Raw genomic sequence first — 19,741 nt, 5'->3', positions numbered from 1 at the left:
GGACAGCAGGGATCTAGCTGCCAGTGTCTCAGCTGCGCAGCAAATAGGGCTGCTCAACTCTGATCCTGGTGTGACGGTGCCCTTGTCCTGGAGCTAGCCGTGGTATTCTTCATGGCCTCACCCTCTGTATCTCAGAACTTCTTTCTCTGGAGCTGATGGCTAGTGCCGGGGCGAAATGAGAGACCAGCCTCAGTGTATTCTCAAGTGTTGTCTTGTCTGTAGTGACTCCAAAGCAACAACACTGGAATTTCTAAAGCACCCCTCCCAAGATGTTAGAGTTCACGTGTGTTAGCTCACAAGAAGAGCAAATTCTTTTCAATTTCAAACATCGATTTTTGCGCTTTCACTTTTCAAGCACTGCACAAGCATCAGCTCATCTAAACACTAGAAAAGAACCACACACACAATACGTCAGGGTCAGGTTGCTGACCGTCTCAGCTTGGTCACTGAATGGTACTTTCTTGATCTTCGTAATCATCTGTGTCTTGGTGCTGTTTCACTGCTATTTGTGTCTGTCTTCCTTTCTCTTGTTATTGAAGATCGTTTGCTGATCCAGTGATGAGCTCTCAGCTCCTTAGCTTCTGCCACATGGCAAGGTGGGGCCTGGGACTTATTCTTCATATATCTATATATTACCCAAAAGGAAAAACAGTGGTAAATTTCCCTCCCTCATCCTGCCAGTTTTGTCTGTCTCTAAAATGCAGCTCTCAGATTACAACTTCTTGTCTCTCTCTGGGCCAGACTTCAGGGTCTGGCTCATGCGGAGTCATAAACTGGCTTTCAACATTCCATTGGGCTTTCCCTTTCCAGGGTCCTCTCCAAGATTGGGGAAATGTGGAGACCGCATGGCTGGTTGTACAGAAGCAGGCACTTAATGGTCCTGTTGAACAGTCCTGGGAGGGGAACCTGAAAGATGCTGGGCTGTATTGCCAGTCTGCTGCAATTTTCTGACAACTAGATCCTGATTATATACAGACTGCCTCAGCTGTGTGCTTCTCTTGTCCACCTCCAGGGTTCTGTCTACCAGAAGACAAACGCCATGTCTGAAATCAAGAGGGTCGGTAAAGATAACTTCTGGGCCAAAGCAGAGGTGAGTCTCCGAGCACTGGATTGGTGAGGGAGGCTTGATTTGGGTAAGGTGTTTGGATTTAACGTGAGCTTTTTTGTCACTAACTGCCTCTTCCTCCCCTTCCTAAAGCTGGGTTTTGCTGACTACTGGATAATGGATTCATGGCATGGGAAGGGTTTGTTCTGCTTTAGTGGGGGTGGCTGTTTCCACCTGCTACTATAGAAGTGACTGGAAAAAGTACTGGGGACTGTCCTGACTCCCACGTGTCCTGCCGGGTGTGTAAGCAGAACCCAAAATACAGGAGTGAGGGTGGAAGGAAATTGTGCTTCAAGTGAAAATTAACTGGAGACATGTCAGTTTTCATATTTAGGCAGCTCATCTCTGTGTCACTGTCCCTCAAGGTCTGTCTAGATTCTTATTTGGTCCTCATCTCATAACACCTGAGAGCTTCCAAAATAACAATAAGCTCTGTTCTTCTTTCCCAGCCTTTTGACTCATTAGCTTGGGGTGTGTGTGAGTGTGTGAGTGAGTGAAGAACTTACTGAGGGGAAGCCGAATCAAGGAAGGGCTCTGAATATACTGAGGTTTGTGGTCTCTTCTCTCTTGTAGCAGTGAGTTCCGTAGTCTGGTCTAGCTCCAGCGAGAGTCCTGCCCTTTCGAGGCTCCCACTGATGGTCGGCAGGTTCACGGATGAAGTGGGGTGTAGCTGTTGTGGGAGGTCATGGCTCTGGAGGGGAAGGTGTCTCTTGGGGAAACAGGTCAGATCCCAAGAGGGCTGTGACTACGGAACCAGTGCGCTGAGTGGAATGCTGCGGCGGGTTTGGTTAAGCACTCAGGCTGTTGCAGTCCTTAATGGGTGTTTGACTCATCCCTGGATCTAAATCCCGAGCTGTGACAATGAAGCCTGCAGGTCCTGGATGTGAGCATTTCCGTGGCCAGGGCTGTGTCTGATGGGACAATCTCCCCGCCAGTCCCAGCAGGAAGTGGGCATGTTTTGTCCCACTGCCTGTTGGGGCATGTGGTAGCACAGAGGAGTCTGAAAACCAAGCTAACAATCTGAGGGCAGGTGCCCTTGACAGTGGGTGATGTTACAAAGGAAGCAAGTTCTCCAAAACCTCCCCGCTGCCCAGTCTAGCCTGGGCTCAGCTTGGCCAGCTGCTCTTTCGATTTTGACTAGGCACTGAGAGAGCAAGGCAGTAGTGCTGCTCCATTTGACACGGAGGACATCTGGATCGGGGGGTCGTACTTGTCTTGCTGGCACTCAGGCCCATGGTGTCTCAGCAGCCCGCCAGTGGCTTCCTGTAGGTGCGGGAGAGGACAGAGCCTTGTGGGGCTCCACTGATGAGGGTGTTGGAGGAAGGGTTCCCCATAAGGACCCTCTGGGTTCAGCCTGAGAGGAAGGTCATTTCTGTTCCTTCCTGCAGCCTCTTGGATACGTGACAGGCACATTTGGTGATGGATGCTATGAGATGCTGTGGAGAGGGGCAGCAGGATGTGAGGCTGGCTCTGGATAGGTTAGGCCATCTACCAGAGCAGCCAGTGCTGTATCTGGGTCCCGGCCTAGAGGCATCCAGGGTACTGCCAAGTAGGGTGGTGTTGCAGGTCTCTTGTGCATTAGCTGCGCAGGGCAGGTTTAGAAACCAGGCTAGTTAAATCTGCCTGCATACCAAGTATAAACCAGCCATGAGCCTGCCTCGGAGCAGGAGGCTAAACACTGGGGACAAGTGATGGTTTCTTCAGTCCTGGCCAGACGGAGAAAGGATGGTCCAATGGGTAGGCAATCGCACTAGGTCTTGGAAGACCACGCTTCCATTCCCTGCTCTGCCACAGACTTCCTTTGAGTGTCCCAAGGGAAGTCACTTAGCTGCTCTGTGCCTCTTCTGTAGGATCGGGACCATAGCGCCCTGCCTTACCTCATGGGGGAGAGTGTGTGTGTGTGAGGTTAAAGGTATTGGAGGTTATCAGGTGTGCAGATACTGTGGTGATGGTGGCCGGATAAGTACTTGAGTGATTTAGTTAACAGGGTTGATGAGGTTAAAGGTTAGCCTCATGAAGGGTGGTGGTGACCATCTCTGTTGGGGGGTGACTGTGACATGGACACTCTTGCAAACCTCCCACCATTATTAACTTCACCCACGTTCAGTGCTGGGAGCTCCTTGGGTTGTCAGCACCTGCAGATACTGTTAACGCCACCTGCGTTAAGCTGCTCTGAACAATGCTAATGGTTCCTATGGGTGTTGACAACCCATCTGCCGCAGAGAGCTTCTGGTGATACCTGTAGTGGCGTTGAGCCAGTGTTAGCAAAGGAAGGTTGGTTTGGGGGAATGTTCTCTAGTGTGGACACACTGGAAGCAAGAGTCTGTTGCCCAATCCTTTTTAATAGTCAGTAGTACTTGTGTTGATGGCCAGTTGATCTGAAGGTAACCAGGTTCTTGTCCCAGAATCAGGCTATACAGAACTGAAATCAATGAGTTCAGTATCGCGTAGGGACCCTTAGGATATACGGCAGGGACACTCACACTGAGGGCAAAGGAAAACCTTCACAATTTGTATTAAAATAAGGAATGAAGCCAGAAAAGCTCCAAGCCACAATAATAGATGGGAATAATCCAGTACTGGGGATATCTGTGGTATCATTCGTTGCATAAGCTCTTAGATTTACATATTGCACCCTTCCTTGAGGACCTGGTGGTAAGAGACAAAGAACCAGTCCTGTCTCTGGCATGTCAAATGAGTCCGATGGTCCAGGTTCCTCAATGCTCCAGACTGATGGTAGATAACAATAGAGCCGAAGGGGCAAATGGAAAGCTAACAATGGAAAAGCGCTCTCCCTACACAGTGGTTTGCCCTATTATAGCGCCTGAGCACCAATCAGGAATATTCATGCTAATACTCAGCCTGCCATGCCCAAATCTCACCTCCTCACCCTCATCATATTGGGGTGCACTTATCCTATAGGTAAGGCTACGTTTTAGTCACGGGTATTTTTAGTAAAAGTCATGGACAGGTCACAGGCAATAAACAAAAAGTCACAGCCCTGTGACCTGTCCATGACTTTTACTAAAAATATCTGTGACTAAATCTTACCTGCTGGGAGGGGGGCGCTCCTGAAGACTGCTGCTGGGAGGGGCAGCACGGAGGCCCTGCTGCTGCTGTGGGGAGGGGTGGGGGACGGCCGAGGGCCATGCGGCTGCTGCCCCCGGACCGTTGCTCCAGGGCAGCACGAGGGACCAGCTGCCTGGGGCTGCCAGAGCAGCGTCTGGTGTGGCTGGCTCTGGGGCTTCTCCAGCTGCTGGGGTGATCCTGGGGTCAGCCGCACCAGCGCTGCAAAATTCACGGAAAGTCATGGAAGCCGTGGTTTCCGTGACCTCAGTGAATGATTCGCGGCCTTCCCAGTAGGTTAACAAATTAATCCTCGTTATCATACCCATCCCTTTGTTCTCAAGCAGTTTTGTGGTTATCACTTCTGTGTTCCTGGGGTTACCGTTAGGTTCCAACTCCTGCTGTTCAGCTAGCTATTCCTAGTTCCCCAAAGCTAAGGATAATTGTCATGCCATTTATCTATGACAGGGGTAACAGGCCTACTTTATTTGACTATACTTATGCTAACTTGCTTACGCTAATGTCTTACAGGGCACAGGCCTGTAGGTTCCTTGTGTTACAGCTGACTACAATAAAGGCTAAGCTAGCACTCTGGGCTACAGGTCCCAGTTTCTGTTCTCTGTTCCCATCAGGAAGGGGAGGGCTCGGTCTCAGGGCATGGCCCTGATCGCTGTCAGGGCTTCTGTGACTGTGCTTACATGAGCAAGCAAAGTCTTTGAGGGAGGAGTCTGTGTTTCCGGGTCCGCCCTCCATGTGGAGTCGTTGGAGCCCTCCCAGGAGCGTGTGGGGTGATGTTAGAGCAACAAGGGCTGCACACGCTCCAGCTGACGGTGCATCCAGCTGTAGCGGACAACACAGTAACCAGCTGTAAATCTCTCATGATGGTTGGTGATTAAAGTACGAAGACATGGTGAGGAGAGAGCTGTGGGGATTTTTCTCCCATGCTGGCAGCTTTAACCAGACTTGGCACGCTCTCGTCCTTAGAAAGACGAGGAGAACCGCCGGCTGGAGGAGAAGAGGAGAATGGACGAGGAGCGGCAGCGACTGGAGAAAGAGCACCAGGAGCGGGAGCTGCAGGAAGCAGCCGGGCGTGAGCAAAGGTTTAAAGAGAGATCCAGTGAGATTGATGCTCAGAAGTGAGTCTCTTCTTTGCACTGAGAAGATTTAACAGCTTCCTTGCCTTATTCCAGGGGTCTGTCTGGTCTCCTTCCCTCTGACCCAGGGGCTGCTTTATTCTCCCCCTCCCCCTACCACCACATGCCATCGGGTTAGCAATCCCCAGAGCGTAGGACCCAGGAGCGAGGACCTATGTAGGGAATGCTCCACCCTCACCTCAGAAGACAGTCCCAGTGCCCTTCCAGACAGATCTCTGGCGTCTCTCCTAAATGTCCCCTTCACTGTGCCAGTCTCCCCATTCCTGTCAGCGGAGAGGGGAAGTGTGTGGCCCAGTGGGTTTCAGGGAGTGGCAGACTCGCTTTATCTGTCCGCGCACAGCAACGTGAACTCTCAGTTAAAGCTCCTCCAGTGCATTTCCTGTCCATGCAATCGCTGAAAATCTAGGAAGTCACCATTTAGGCAACAGCCACTTCCAGAAACACCCTGGCTGCTCACCTCCACAACACCCTTGCCTCCTATACAAACAGTCAGCCACCCACAGTACACACCTCTGACCCTCCCAGTTGTGCTGACACACACACAACTCCAGCTTCTGACTGGCTTACCTGCTGCTAGGCAGTATGACAGCGAGTCACTCGCTAATATGTCATAGTCTTTATGAGGTCAGAGTTAAGGCTATGCCCTGGAGTCCTGGTCCGATGAGCCTAGTAAATTCTGTTGGATGGGGCTCCTGTCTGGTAAATCATCCAGGTGGAGAAGGTGCCTTCTCCACAGCCAAGCTACAAGCTCTGCTTGTTGAGCAACTTCAGCTGAAGTCGTCCTGCCCCATCCCTCTATGTCCTGTCCCCAATAGGGCATGGAGGCTGGTCTGACGGGCAAGACTTTGCCTCCTCCACCCTGGAACTGCCTCCTCCCTCAAACAGCTCTCTCAGACTCAAGAGGGGAGCCCCAGCGAACAGACCTTGCTCGGTCCATCGGACCAGGGCTCCGATTGGCGCAACCATAAGCCCAGTCTTAGACGTGACTCTCTTTCATCTTTATACCTACCCCTACGGCCATCCATGGTATTGTGCAGCAGAACCACAGTGGTGTCCGTGCCCAGGATGTTTCTGTGTTGATTGCTGGCAATACGTCTGCTGCCCCAGCACATGTGCAGATCTCAATTCTGTAGCTGCTGCCTGAAAACAAATGCTAGGTGTTGAAACCATGGCTGAAAACACAACTCACCCATTCACAGACGGTTTCCAGAATGCTACAGTAGCACCTCTTGCATCCACCATTTGCAGTCTGACACGGTCCCATGTTTAGGGACATTCCCCTCCTCCCCAAATACACACACCTACAGCTCTAGGACATTGCAGTTTCTCAAGGCCACACGCTATAAGCAGCAAATGTGGCCGGAGCCTGTTAGTTGCAGTGCAGGGTAGACAAGGTAGCTGAGGGTTGAGATGGGGCTTGGGGCTGTGGAGCAATGTAACTTCTTATTTCCACGCTCTTTGGGATCTGTGTTGGTGGATCCTGCAGTCTGGCAACCTTGACTCTGTTAACACTTTTGGTGTGAGGCTGTAGTATATTTGAGGGTGTTTTGTAGCTCCTCCTAATGAGAGCGAGCCTTGCCCCCTGCTTGGCGTCTGACCCGGAGTCTCGTTGGTCTTGTGCCCCCAGTGGCGGTATGAGTAGCCACACCAGAGGCACCCCAGAGTCAGCAAGGAGCATGATAGACTGGCAGGGAGCAAATCCCTCCCCAAAGCCATGCATTGATAGGCACAGGGGGTAAGGTGGGTACCAGCACCTCCCCCTGCCGGGAGAACAGACAGCAATGCCCACCCCTTGCCCTCCTGAGCGGGGGCTGGCAATAGCGACCCCTTTCCTCCCCCCCCCCAAAACATCTCTGCCGCTAAGGACACTGGGCGGGGAGAGCAGTGGCTGATTTTACTGCCACTAGACACTGTCCACATGGGCTCTGACCTCCCTTCGTCCTTTCAGTGGGGGTAGTGATATCCTGGCTCCAGAATTCCTTTCACAGAGCCTGGGGTTGTGGGGGAGGAACAGCCCCCCAGTCTGTGTTTGCCCGGTCCCCCGGGCAGGGAGTTCTTCCCCCACCCCTGAAGGGTGTGTTGGGGGGGAAAGGGGTCCCATGGTGATGCGTGAAAAGTGATCAGAGAAGCTGGAGTGGCCACATCTCCTTGCTACTGCCCCCCAGTTCCCACCTACATGACTCCAATAGTGGGGTGGGGGGTGGGCTCATCTCGGGGTTGGAGCTGACACACCTATCCTGTTCTCTTTTCCCCCTTTCTCCCCCACCCCCTTATTAAACCAGAACCTTGGGGAAATGCTTCACTCTCCCTCCTGCTCCTGGAGCTGGCCCTAGGGGCCCCCACAGGCTCGGCTGCCAAGTGCTTGCTGCTGCTATGAGGAAGTCCTGAAATGGGTGGGGGTCCTTCCTTGTGAACGCTATGGCAAGGATGGAGATTGTTCATATGACAGAGGGGAGCCCCTAAAGTGCCAATTTTAGGGGAAGCGGTGAGGGCAGCACCCCGCTGTAAGGTTGCCTGTGCCAGGGCCCTAGTGCAGTATGCAGCAGCAGAGAGCCAGGGAGCTCCGCCCAGCTGGGCTGCTTGGCACCAGGGGCAGAGCGAGCAACTCGGCCTGGTTATTATTTAACTCCAGTTTGTTATTTACAATGGCAGGAAATTCCAGCAGCAGCAGGATACCCAGAGCAGGGACAAGGAGAAGCAGCAATGGGTGAGTTTTGACAATCGCCGTCCCTTCGACCTCTTATTTGTGACTCTTGCAGAAATCTGGGGAGGGGGCAGGGTCTCCTAGAATAGCGCAGCGTGGACTGCATCTGGGGGAGCTCCAGACAGACAGATGCCCATGAGCAACGTTATACCTAGACAGGCTGAAGCAGTGTCAGGACTTCCCTTGTGGAATGTGTGTAAGGGTCAGGAATGACTTGTCCAACACCTGCAGAACTGTCCCGTCCGGCCAGGTGCATTGGACAGAGAACGGCTTTGTCAGAGCATCAGCTGTCAGTCACTCTCATAGGCAGGTTCCAAAGCCTGGCAAACTGGGTGTGTCCAGAATTTGGCTGTCTGGCTCTGTAATGACCATCCTTCTGATGCTGCTCCTCGTTCCCGTCCCCCGGCGCCAGGGGAAGCCATGTTTCGGGGCGGGGTTTGGCCTGGGGGCTGGGTGAGAGATCCTTGTCTCTGTGGCTGCAAGAGCAAAGGGTTGTCTTGTGCTGCAGAAGGAGCAGGAAGCGGAGCACCAGGCCACCCAGCGGAGGGGCCTCCGGAGGAGCGAGTCTGTGGAGAAAGCTCAGGTACGTGCGAGGAGGAGCTCCCATGGTCTGCTGCCAGCGCCGACAGCCACGGCTGCGCCAGCCAGGCCTACGGGCAATCCATGGCTGAGCCGTGCGCTCCTTTTCCTGCCGCTTCGAAGTGCACATGGAATGAATTGACCCTCGCAGTAACCCTTCCTTTGTTCCCTTCCCCTCAGAGGTGCTGGGGACACGGCACGGACTATTCAGACGCAGCAGTCGCATGTATTGCCTCGCCTGCCTGGTCCTTCAGCTGGGTGCTTGTCTCCTGGGGGCTTTGAGTTACTCTCTAAGGCCCACACAGCTGGCTGTGGGTCTCCTGAGAGCTTGTTCCCCAACTTGTTGTGGGCTGTGGGTCTTCTGAGGGGCGTGGACTCCTATCTGCCTCCACACGCCTCATGGCCATGCGTCTCTTGGTGTCACAGGTGCTTGTCCCTGACGCTCCTGGGGGCTGGGGAGCTTTCGCTGCCCTCCCTCAGCCTAGCCTGTGGGTGCAGGGGCTTGCTCCAGGCCTCCACTGATGGCTGCTGGTCTCCTGGGGACTGGGGTTGTTTGTCCTAGTGGCTGGGTCTTGTTCTTCCCACAACTTTCCTGTATTTCTGTGAAGGGAGGGAAAAAGAGGGTGAAATTTAGGCTTCCCAGTTTAGTTCCCAGTCATAAGTGAGGCCTGTCTGCTGCTTCTGTGGAGCTCCCCAATAGAGGACTTCAACAGAACAAGTGAGAGGCTCCATGTGCCATACTGGTGGTACCTTGTTCTCCAGCTACCTGTTTCATGCAGGCAGAGGGCCAGTGCTGAGAAGGAATCGCAGGGCAAGGTGGTAACGTAGGCCTTGGTGCCATCAGAGGGTTGTGACTAGTCCCATGATACCACCGTATCCATTCTACCAGAGGCCTCGTCAAGTCCAAGGCCAGGAAAGGACCATTGTGATCCTCTAGTCTGATCTGTGTCTCACAGGCCAGAGAAGGTCCCACAATAATTCCCAGAGCTGATCTGTTAGAAAAACATCCAGTCTTGATTTAATATCGCGCAGTGATGGAGACTCCACCACGACCCTGGGTAAATTGTTCCAGTGGTTAATTACTCTGTTGAAAATGTACACAGCACAGTAACAGTGATGAAACCACAACCCCTCTAGGACTTGGAGTTGATGAGTACACGTGACCTCTCAGCACTGACTTGTAGGTACATCCTGAAGGGAATGAGCAGAACTGTTGTAAAGCTGTTCCAGGCAGGTGGGTGAGCAATACCCAGGGATTTACGAAATGAGATGGGTTCTTACCTTGAAAACCAAACCATCTGCCAGCATTGTGTATTGCAGAGCCAGGTGACAGAATCGATTATCCAACCGTGGGAATAATGGCTTGTGTCTTACGTGGATGCGTGTGTGTGCTCTTTTTTCCTCACAGGAAGCGGCATCGCTGATAGCGCAAAGATCAGTGAACCCACGGGACATCTTCAAACAGAAGGAGAGGTCTATGCCCTCAGAAACAGCCGCCTTCGGTTCCCAACCAGGTATAAAGCAAGAGTGGAACATCAGCAGAGAGAACAGTGCTGGCTGATAGCCTGCTCAGGGGTTATAAAGCTCCTCAGGAAAGACACAGTCAATGCCATGTTAACATACGGCTTACAGGTAAATACATAGGGAACGTGTGATACGAAGGTGTTATCAGCATGTGTTTGGGATAGGCATGCTACTCCCAGAGTGCCAGAGGCAGAAGTGAGTTACAGTGGTCATTCCAGTTCTGATAAAACTCCTATCACACAACCATGTGATCTGCATTATAGGTGGAGCAATGCCTAGAGATAAGTTTGTCAAACACTTCCCATTATAAGCCTCTCCTTTTCAGCAGCTAATAACTTCACCCAGCCGGTGAGGTTGAGATTTTCCATGCTTGTCCCAGCTGTCTCCTGGATTTTTTTAATGATTCAGCAAAAATAGGTTTGTGAACGTTAAGTCTAGAACAGGGGTCAGCAACCTTTCAGAAGTGGTGTGCCGAGTCTTCATTTATTCACTCTAATTTAAGGTTTCGCGTGCCAGTAATACAGTTTAACGTTTTTAGAAGGTCTCTTTCAATAAGTCTATAATATATAACTAAACTATTGTTTTATGTAAAGTAAATAAGGTTTTAAAAATGTTTAAGAAGCTTCATTTAAAATTAAATTAAAATGCAGAATCCCCTGGACCGCTGGCCAGGACCCAGGCAGCATGAGTGCCACTGAAAATCAGCTCGCGTGCCGCAGGTTGTCTATCCCTGGTCTAGAAGGTACCCTTGAGATCAGCTAGTCTGACTTCCAGGATTTTCACCAGCTTCACCACCCCAATTTGAACCAGGGACCTTCAGCGCCACATGTGAAGACCACTTAAAAGGAGGGATGGTGGTGTAGCTAGGGTACTAGGATGGAAGAACTGGGTTCAATCCCTACTTTGCCACAGACTCCGTCTATGGCCGTGGGTAAGTAAGCAAGCAGTAGCTTAGAGGAGCAGTGGAAAATGTCTTGCTTCCACTTCCAGTTCCAAGGGGCTGAACGTTCAGAAATATCGCTGCTGTTTTTGAGCACAAGAGGCAGGAAAAACAGATGCTTCTGCCGATGGTTAGACATTTTCCATCTGATTCTTTGAACAACTCTGGCATCTCCAGCATTTGCAGTAGGTACTTGAAATTTGACAGCAGATAGTCCTGATGTAAAAGAGGTGCCTTTGCTGTCCGAAAAATCAAGTTGGCCAAACCTGGTGATTAGTCCCAGGAAATTGTCATTTGCATATGCATGGTAGTATTGGCTCAAGACTTAATTCACTGAACATTCTGTCTGCACCGGGCATGCTCCAAAGCCTCGCTCAGTTAAATAGTGACCCGCTTGCACCCTCCCAGCAAAACACCCTTTAGCCAAACAGCACGCTGTGTTGGAAGCCAGGCGAGTGGTAATTCAAATCTCACCTCTCCCACTGAATGCTTTTAATGTTGCTTTGTGCTTCGCAACCCTTATTGTGGCTCACATGGTCATATCTGGCAGAGAAGGGAACAGAACCGAGGTCTCTTAACATGAGACCCGAGTCTTATTCACTTAGCCACACTGCCTCCCTCAAATAACACGGCTATATACTTGGCTAGGTTGTAACCTCCACCACTGCTGTAACATTCCCTTCCCAGAGCCAGGATTAGAACCTAAGACCCTTGATACTCCACGCTCCACTGCTGTCTAGCAGAATTGTGCACTGTGCCGGGTAGGCAGAGTCTTATTGGGAAAGTGTGCGTAACATCCCCCTCTAGTGGTGGACACAGAAGATAACTGCTGCCTCTGGCTAGCTTCTATTCCTTTAACTCAGGGGGTAGAGGACTATCCTACAGAACTGAGGGTCAAAGCCTGCTGATGACCTATGGCTGGAGTCTTTGTGGTTCCACACGAGGGCACTTTTGTTTTTGCAGTTTTCTCTTAAAACCTAGGAAATGTAATATGGAAAAGTAAACTAAAAGAACGTTATTACCTTTGCAAAGTCAAGCACTCAGAAGTTAAGCAGTGCCAGAATGGCGGTTGCCCATGCATCCTTAACTTGTCCTCCTTGTGCATATGTCATTAATTACATGAACACATGCGATTTCTTCCAAAAGGACTCCTGCCTCGTTTAGTGCACAGGATGAACAGCAACTGAAGCAGGTTTGGGTAGTGAATGAGGCTGTTGTCCATAGGATCCCCCTGCCTCGCATTCTGCTTTTTGCTGTAACAGTGTAGCAGGGGATATAGAAAGTGATAGGATGCTCTTGTGGCAGTCCCTGGACTGGAACTCAGGAATACTAGGCAATAAGACTGTGTCTCGGACAGTAAATCCCACAGATCTCTGGGGCAGATCAGCTGAGCGAGAAAATGCCGTTTCTCCCGAGTCACTTTTCAGAGCAGTGCCGCACCGGAACAGTTGGTTCCAACTGCTATAGCTGCTTCGAAAGGAGTAAGCGCAGAGATGGTGGAGCGAAGAGTAGGTACTTCCCATTTGTACTCTTCTCTGAACAGCTCGCTTGCTTGCTTGATGTGCCTAGTGTGTTTCTCGCTTCCGTCCTTCCCAGGCAAGCTACGGAGCCCCTTCCTGCAGAAGGAGAGCAGCCCTGTCCACGCTCCGGCCTCCCCAGTCCACTCAGCTGCCCAGGCCTTTCATCCACCCTCCCTTGTCCATCCCTCTGCTCGGGAGACGCCTCCAGCCTCTCCGGTTCCTGGCTCAGGTGTGTTGCTTTACCTTCCCCACCAGGTCACTGGGCAGGGGCGCTGGAAGAAATGTGTATAGTGGGGGTGCTGAGAGCCATTGAATCCAACTGTGAACCCTGTATATGATGGAAACCACTTCAAGCCAGGGGGTGCATCAGCTCCCCTAGTTCCACCAGAGGAGAGCTTTCACTTTGGCTCTCGGAGCAGGTCTGCCAGCTGTTGTGGCTTCTGCCGTAGTACAAGATATTTTCAAGGTTGTCATGGCTTAGTTTCATTCTGTCTCCACATGCCCATAACTTTCTGAAAAATTCTCCTTTGGGCCAGAAACTTTGCCTGCTGTATCTCAGACCAGGAATGACTTTTGTTTGCTAAGTCTGAAGACGGTCCTTTCAGCTGTTGGTGTTATGGAGAGTGGGGAATAATCCAGCTTCTCAGCATTATGTCTTTTTTGCTCACCAGTAACTCCAATGGCTGGACTCCAAACAGTGCATGTGAATGGCCTTTCTGAGCCAGCAGGCTTTCGTTGTGGGGAAGAGATGCCTAAAAATCTAAAAGCAGGCGCACTTGAGAGCGCTTGTCTGAACCTGCTCAATTAGCAGGGCCCGGTTTATGTGTTTAAGTGTGTTCGGTGCTTTTCAAATGAGCTAGATGGGTCTCTGCACTGGAGAACTTGCAATGGAAGGATCTAGTCCTGCAGATGCCACTGGACATCCACCAGCAGTCCCGTAGGTCTTAGCAGCGAAGGTTAAAACAAGGAATTAAGTAAAAACACGCAGGTGGCTCCTTTTCTCTCCTTTTCCTTTATTTTCTTTTAAAAAGAAAACAAGGATACAATATGTTTTAAATCAGCAGTAACACAACGTTTACGTTGCATGTTCAGATACAAAATCCAGAGAGTGCAAAAGGGAAGGATCTCTCACAGTAACGCAAACTCCCCTGCATTGCAGATATGTAAGATTATTGTTTTTATTTCTAGTTAGGCTATTTAATATGACCTAAATGTTACAGTACATACAACATGGATGAGTTCTGTGTTTGTACAGCACCTTGCACACCAGGGGCATGGGCTATGATTTTGCTTTGCTTAATCTACCTGGGTTGTAGAGGTGCTGGTTGCAACTCCATAATTAAAGTGACACCCAGGCTTGTTATAACACCCTCTTTCCTCCCCAAATTATTTTTACTGTGAAGTACAACGTTCCTTTTATTTCCTTTGTGTACTGTTACAAGGTTATGCTTCCTGGAGGACAGAGTGCTTAAAGGTTGAAGTGCTGAAATTCACCCATTTTTAATTTACTCGTGGGGAACGTCTTCTATTTTTTTAAAGCTGAAAAAGGACACTTCTGGGTTTTCTTTCAAATTGTCCCCAAAATGCAGTCTCTGGGACCCAGCATAGAAAGGTTCCATCCCAAGAGATTCAAGGGGGCCTGGGGAACTTGGTACATCAGTATAAACACCTTGCAAAATTCATAAGAACATATTGGAAACAGAAAAGGTTCAGAAAAGGGCAACAAAAATGATTAGGGGTATGGAACAGCTTCCATATGAGGAGAGATTAAAAAGACTGGGACTTTTCAGCTTGAAAAAGAGATGACTAAGGGGGGATATGACAGAGGTCTATAAAATCATGCCTGGTGTGGAGAAAGTAAATAAGGACGTGTGATTTATTCCTTCTCATAACACGCAAACTAGGGGTCACCAAATGAAATTAATAGGCAGCTGGTTTAAAACAAACACAAGGAAGTATTTTTTCACACAATGCACAGTCAACTCCTTGCCAGAGGATGTTGAGAAGGCCAAAACTATAACAGGATTCAAAAAAGAACTAGATAAATTCATGGAGGACAGGTCCATCAATGGCTATTAGCCAGGATGGGCAGGGATGGTGTCCCTAGCCTCTGTTTGCCAGAAGCTGTGAATGGGCAACAGGGGATGGATCACTTGATGATTACCAGTTCTGTTCATTCCCTCTGGGGCACCTGCCATCGGCCACTGTCAGAAGACAGGACGCTGGGCTAGATGGCCCTTTGGTCTGACCCAGTATGGCTGTTCTTATGTCCACTACTCCAAATGCTGTAATAAAATACAAGTCTCAGTATGCTTGGCCCATGTGGCCTGTTGAATAGTGCACTGGGCTGGGATTTGAGAGACCTGGGTTCTATTCCCATCTCTACTCCTTGTCTACTGTGTGAACGTGGGTATGTCACTGCCCTGTTCTGTGCCTCGGTTTCCCCATCTGTAGAATGGGGATGATAATACTGACCCCCATAAGCTTTGCGGTTTAGTGCTGCAAGAGTTCAGGATTACTGTTATTCTGCACCAGGGCTTTGGTGATAAGAAAGCTGACACTGGGCCTGATCCCTGGGTTACAGCAAAGCTACCAGAGGCTTAATTTCCTGAGACAACACATCCCCTTTATAACAGTGTCCTCAGGAACCAAGTGTTAGGAATGTTCAGAGTGGGAGGGAAGCCTGACAGTGTCCTTGCTGCCAAGAGCTTCCTACCAGGGGCAGCGCGGACATATAGAGCAAACTTATTCATGGATCCAGCCTTCTCTGACCAGTCCTGCTTTGTTTCTGGTTTCCGTGCACGCCTCTTTGAGTTGCAAGTGGCCTTTCCTCCAGCTAGCCGACACTCTGCAGCAGTGACGCAGCCCCTTCCCGGTGTGAGGTTCCATCTCCAGCGTGCTGCCCTGTAGCTGCTTGGCTCTGCTAAATATTCAGCAGCCACATTGCGGTGAAGTTCTCTTTGCTGCGTCTCTTCCTCTTCCAGTACCTGGTCCCGGCATCTGCTACCTTCACCCTGTTTTCTCCCTTAGTGCTGAGAGGGTTGGTGCCTTTTGGATGGTGCCAGTAGCCTAGGATTAGGGCTGGTGACCGACTCTCCTCTCCGCCAGCTTCTTTCCTTCAGAAATAAAAGTAAACGCACCCAGACACAAACCACCAGAGCCCCTGCAGGCGGGGCAGGCGCTGCACAAAGCAGGTCTAACTTGGGTGGTTGGGTTTAGTGTGTGGGTGTGGGGTGGTGCTGGCGGCATGTGCTAGACAGGATGTCAGACTACATGATCTGCTGGTCTCTTCTGGGCTTAAACTCTATGACTCTAAAGCGACCAGCTTCTGTATTTCAAGGAACATGAGACCATAGCAGGTTCCGTACTACATCTCAGGCTGGGTCTACACTACCCGCCTGAATCGGCGGGTAGAAATCGACCTCTCGGGGATTTCCGATGGGACGCGACAATCGATCCCCAAATCGACGCTTTTACTCCACCAGCGGAGGTGGGAGTAAGCGCCGTCGACGGGAAGCCGCAGAGGTCGATTTTGCCGCCGTCCCTACAGCGGGGTAAGTCGGCTGTGGTACGTCGAATTCAGCTACGCTATTCGCGTAGCTGAATTTGCGTATCTTAAATTGACCCCCCCCCCCTGTAGTGTAGATGTAGCCTCAGCTTTCTCCCTGCTAGAGGTGAAACCGGGTTGCAACTTGTATGTATTCATGCATTCCCCACTAGGGGTCGCTGTTGTGCTGAGGAGAGATTTAGACTTAACCCTAAACTTGGTCCTGCTCAGAGCTAACCTGCAAGCAGCGACATCCCACTAGCAATCCGTCTCCTGGATTGTGGTGTTCCCATTGCTGTATGGGATTCTAAGGGGAGGCAGGCAGTGGCTGACATTCAGTGATCTGAAATGGCTTGTTTGCGCATTGCCTAGCAGCTCTCAGGAGCCCCGTTGTCCTGGGCTCTGCATAGGAAAGGATAGTCCCTGACAAGCAGAGGGCGTGGGAAGAAGATGGACAAGGGGAATGGTGATGAGCACATGTGGATACCTAGACTGGTTGTGTGCACAATCTGCAGGGTCGAGTGTGGGGGCTGGGTTGGTAATAAGATGTCTGGCCTTAGCCTGGCCATTGTGCATTGGTGATGTCCCATAGTCCCCAGGGGAGAAGTGCATATTGGGAGGGTTTTGAAGGCGGACACAGTCTTAGTTTGGGGACGGAAGCCCAGTTAATGTCTCTGTGACCGCATCCTGTCCTTCTGCCAGAGCAGCTGTAACATCCGTCCTGTCTTATATTGCCTGCATAGTTTCCCTCTTGCTGCTGACCTCTCTAGCAGGTGTCTCTTCCTATCTGAGTGCTCCCCAGCCTGTCAGCTCCCAATCAGCCTCTAGTTTAAATAAACCTCCTTCCCTCTTCCAGCTCCTGATTTGGCTAAGATGGAGCGTGTCCCCTCTGAATATGCTCCCCTCCTCCCCGCAAGTTCTGCATCTAATAAACTCCTAATAACCTCTCCTCTCAACATCGTCTTCCACCCCTTGAGATTCTGGAGCCCTGCGTATGGAACCAGAAGCATTTTTAGAATGTCACAGCAGAGCACTTGAACTTCAAGTTGCCTCTGTAATTATCTAAACTTCACTTCCAGGACTTTTCTTATCATTTCTTACATTGACACAGCCAGACACAGGCTTCTCCCTAGCACCCTCTAGATCCTTGAAATGTCCCCCTAATAACCCTATCTGCATGCAGTTTGGCTGTAGGGGCAGACAAGAACAAACCATGTTCAGCAAACGGGATTGCTGACAACCCCGGTACACCACACCTGCATTTCATCAGGTAGACTGGGCCTAAAGGTTTAGATGTCTCACGAGACCCACCACCCTTGTTCCTGGTGAGGAAGTCCCACAGTGGCTCTGACCGTTTCCACTCTCCCAGCTGTCTAGGCACACTGGATACAATGGATCATATGAACTGGAACCATAAACTCCCTGAACATTAAATCTCACCAAATGAGGGTCAATCCATCCTCATCATCATATCCACTCATTATTATCCACACCTGAACATAGCCACTTTATGAACTTCATACCCTCATATCTCAATGTCTGTACTTTGACACATCAATCTTTTACCCCCAATCGGGGATATTGCAGATTATGTATTCCTCATACCACCTTATCTTAAACCAAACTTTGCACCCTCGATAATCTGTATGCTATTCCCTGATAACCAGAAACTTCTATGCTCAAACTCCGTTCACTATTTTTTTTTTAACATCATCTTAATAAAATTTTTAAATGCTGCGTAAGGGCCCAAGCTTGCATGGCGCCGGGAGAGCAGCTGGAGGATCTGATAAAGCTTGTCCATTCTCCATCGTCTCCAATCTACCAAAAAAAGCATTGCTAAAATCATTACTCTCCTGCTGCTCCAGCTCCATCGCCCCTCTCCTCTAACTCCTCCTGGGCTCTAACGCAAGCTCCTTGTGTTCATCTCTGTGGTCCAATGTGATCTTACTCACCTGTTCTCAGGTTTCCTCTCTTCCTTCTTGCTCCTTGTCTTCCTATTACTGGAGCTGGTTAGGAAGTGATTTCCCCCGCAACCCCCCCCCCTCTAGCCCCTTACAATTTTGGGGGGGACAGTGGGGGATGAAAACTGGAAAATTTTGACAAATGGATTTTTTGGCAACATTTTCCATTGAGGGGGGAGCTATTTTCTGTAGGAAATAAGTGTTAGCCAGCTCAACCTCTCTCTTCGATACTCAGAGGGATGGAAGGAGCTGTAGGCTGTCAACCCTGATGCACTGATCATTTCCTCCAGGTCCCCCCTTCTGCATACCCACTTCTGATCATGATCTGGTACCTCCTTAGCCTCTGTCTACGGGTCAGAGCTTGGTTCAGAAAGCTGTCCGGCACGTGGCTCTGACGGGAGGGAGGGAGGGACCAGTGTGCGAGGGGATTGAGACCGCAAGGTATTCTGGGTTTCTTTCTAGGTGACGCTGCTGTGCAGGACACCAGGTACAGTCCAGTCCCCCCGGTGTCCCAGCCGCAAGTGGAAGAGGACGCGCTGTACGAGGAACCCCCTGATGAGTCAGCTGTCTACGAAGAGCCCCCCACTCAGGTGGGTTTCGTTACGGAAACAGGGCTGTTTGGCTCAATCTGTTTAACACCAAGAAGATTGAGATGACTAGATTACGGCCTAGAAGTACCTATAGGCGGCTAAGTTCCCTCTAAGGTGTGTGCCTGCGCGGCCGTGCAGGAGACCACCAAGGGCCACACACCTAACTCCCCGAGCCCCGGGGCTGCGGCACAGCAAGGAGAGATGCCTCTCCCGCCCGCCCCCCCCCAGCCCCAGGTCTGTGGCATAGCAAGGAGAGATGCCTCTCCTGCCCCCCCAGCAGCAGGGAGGGGCCCCTCTCTCCTAGCCCCAGAGCTACTGCTGCGGGGAGAGAGAGCTGGAGGGAGTCCTTTCTGCCTGCTGCCGCTCTGGGGCAGCTTACAGCCCAGACTCCTCATCCCCACCCCCACCCCAGAGCCCACATCTCCAGCTGGAGCCCTCACTACCACCTCTCCCCCAGCCCTGAGCCCTCTCCCATACCCTGAACCCCTCATCCCTGGCCCCACCTCAGAGCCTGCACCTCCAGCCAGAGCCCTCACCTCCTGCACCGCAGCCCTGAGTCCCCTCCCACAGTCCGAACCCCTTGGCCCCACCCCCACCACACATCACCTCCATATTGGTGCACATAGCAAAATGCATTCCGCACATGGATGGGAAAAATTGGAGGGAACGTTGACAGGGGGAAGAGATCTGTCAGTAGAGAACTCTATAACCTAGCAGACAAAGGTAAAGCCTAGCAAGATCCCAGGGATGGGAGTTAAAACTTCAGACAAATAACTGGAAATATGGCAGAAATGTTGTAATAGTGGGAGTAACAACCCACCCAGGAATGTGGTGGATTCTCCATCACTTCTGATCGTTCAATCAGGAATAAATCCCTTTTTCTTAACACTCTTAAAGCTCAGCCAGGAATCTCTCGGTGACATTCTCTGGTCTGTGATTTGCAAATCAGGTACCTTCTGGCCTGTAGAGATACAAAGTCACTTCTTAAAGGTTTTGTTATTTGTTTCTAAGCTTTTCTGGGTGGAGTCATTTATAAAGATTTATTTTCTGT

The 19,741-nt window shown here is 50.8% G+C and overlaps 1 protein-coding gene across 2 annotated transcripts in view; it reads left to right on the top strand.

Annotated features, from left to right (window-relative positions):
* Positions 1–19,741, top strand: part of DBNL (drebrin like) — a 35,209-nt gene that overhangs the window by 10,977 nt on the left and 4,491 nt on the right. Inside the window, exons 6-12 of one of the 2 annotated variants that reach the window (XM_034761698.1) lie at positions 1,013–1,090; positions 5,156–5,307; positions 7,978–8,032; positions 8,538–8,612; positions 10,017–10,122; positions 12,669–12,821; positions 18,563–18,690. In XM_034761698.1, the coding sequence (XP_034617589.1) occupies positions 1,013–1,090; positions 5,156–5,307; positions 7,978–8,032; positions 8,538–8,612; positions 10,017–10,122; positions 12,669–12,821; positions 18,563–18,690 (747 nt within the window). The remainder of the gene's footprint in view (positions 1–1,012; positions 1,091–5,155; positions 5,308–7,977; positions 8,033–8,537; positions 8,613–10,016; positions 10,123–12,668; positions 12,822–18,562; positions 18,691–19,741) is intronic. The other variant, XM_034761699.1, reaches the window with a different exon arrangement.

Source organism: Trachemys scripta, chromosome 2, assembly GCF_013100865.1.
Source record: "Trachemys scripta elegans isolate TJP31775 chromosome 2, CAS_Tse_1.0, whole genome shotgun sequence".
In the NCBI taxonomy this organism is placed as follows: Eukaryota; Metazoa; Chordata; order Testudines; family Emydidae; genus Trachemys; species Trachemys scripta.
This window is presented reverse-complemented; position numbering and strand designations above follow the sequence as displayed.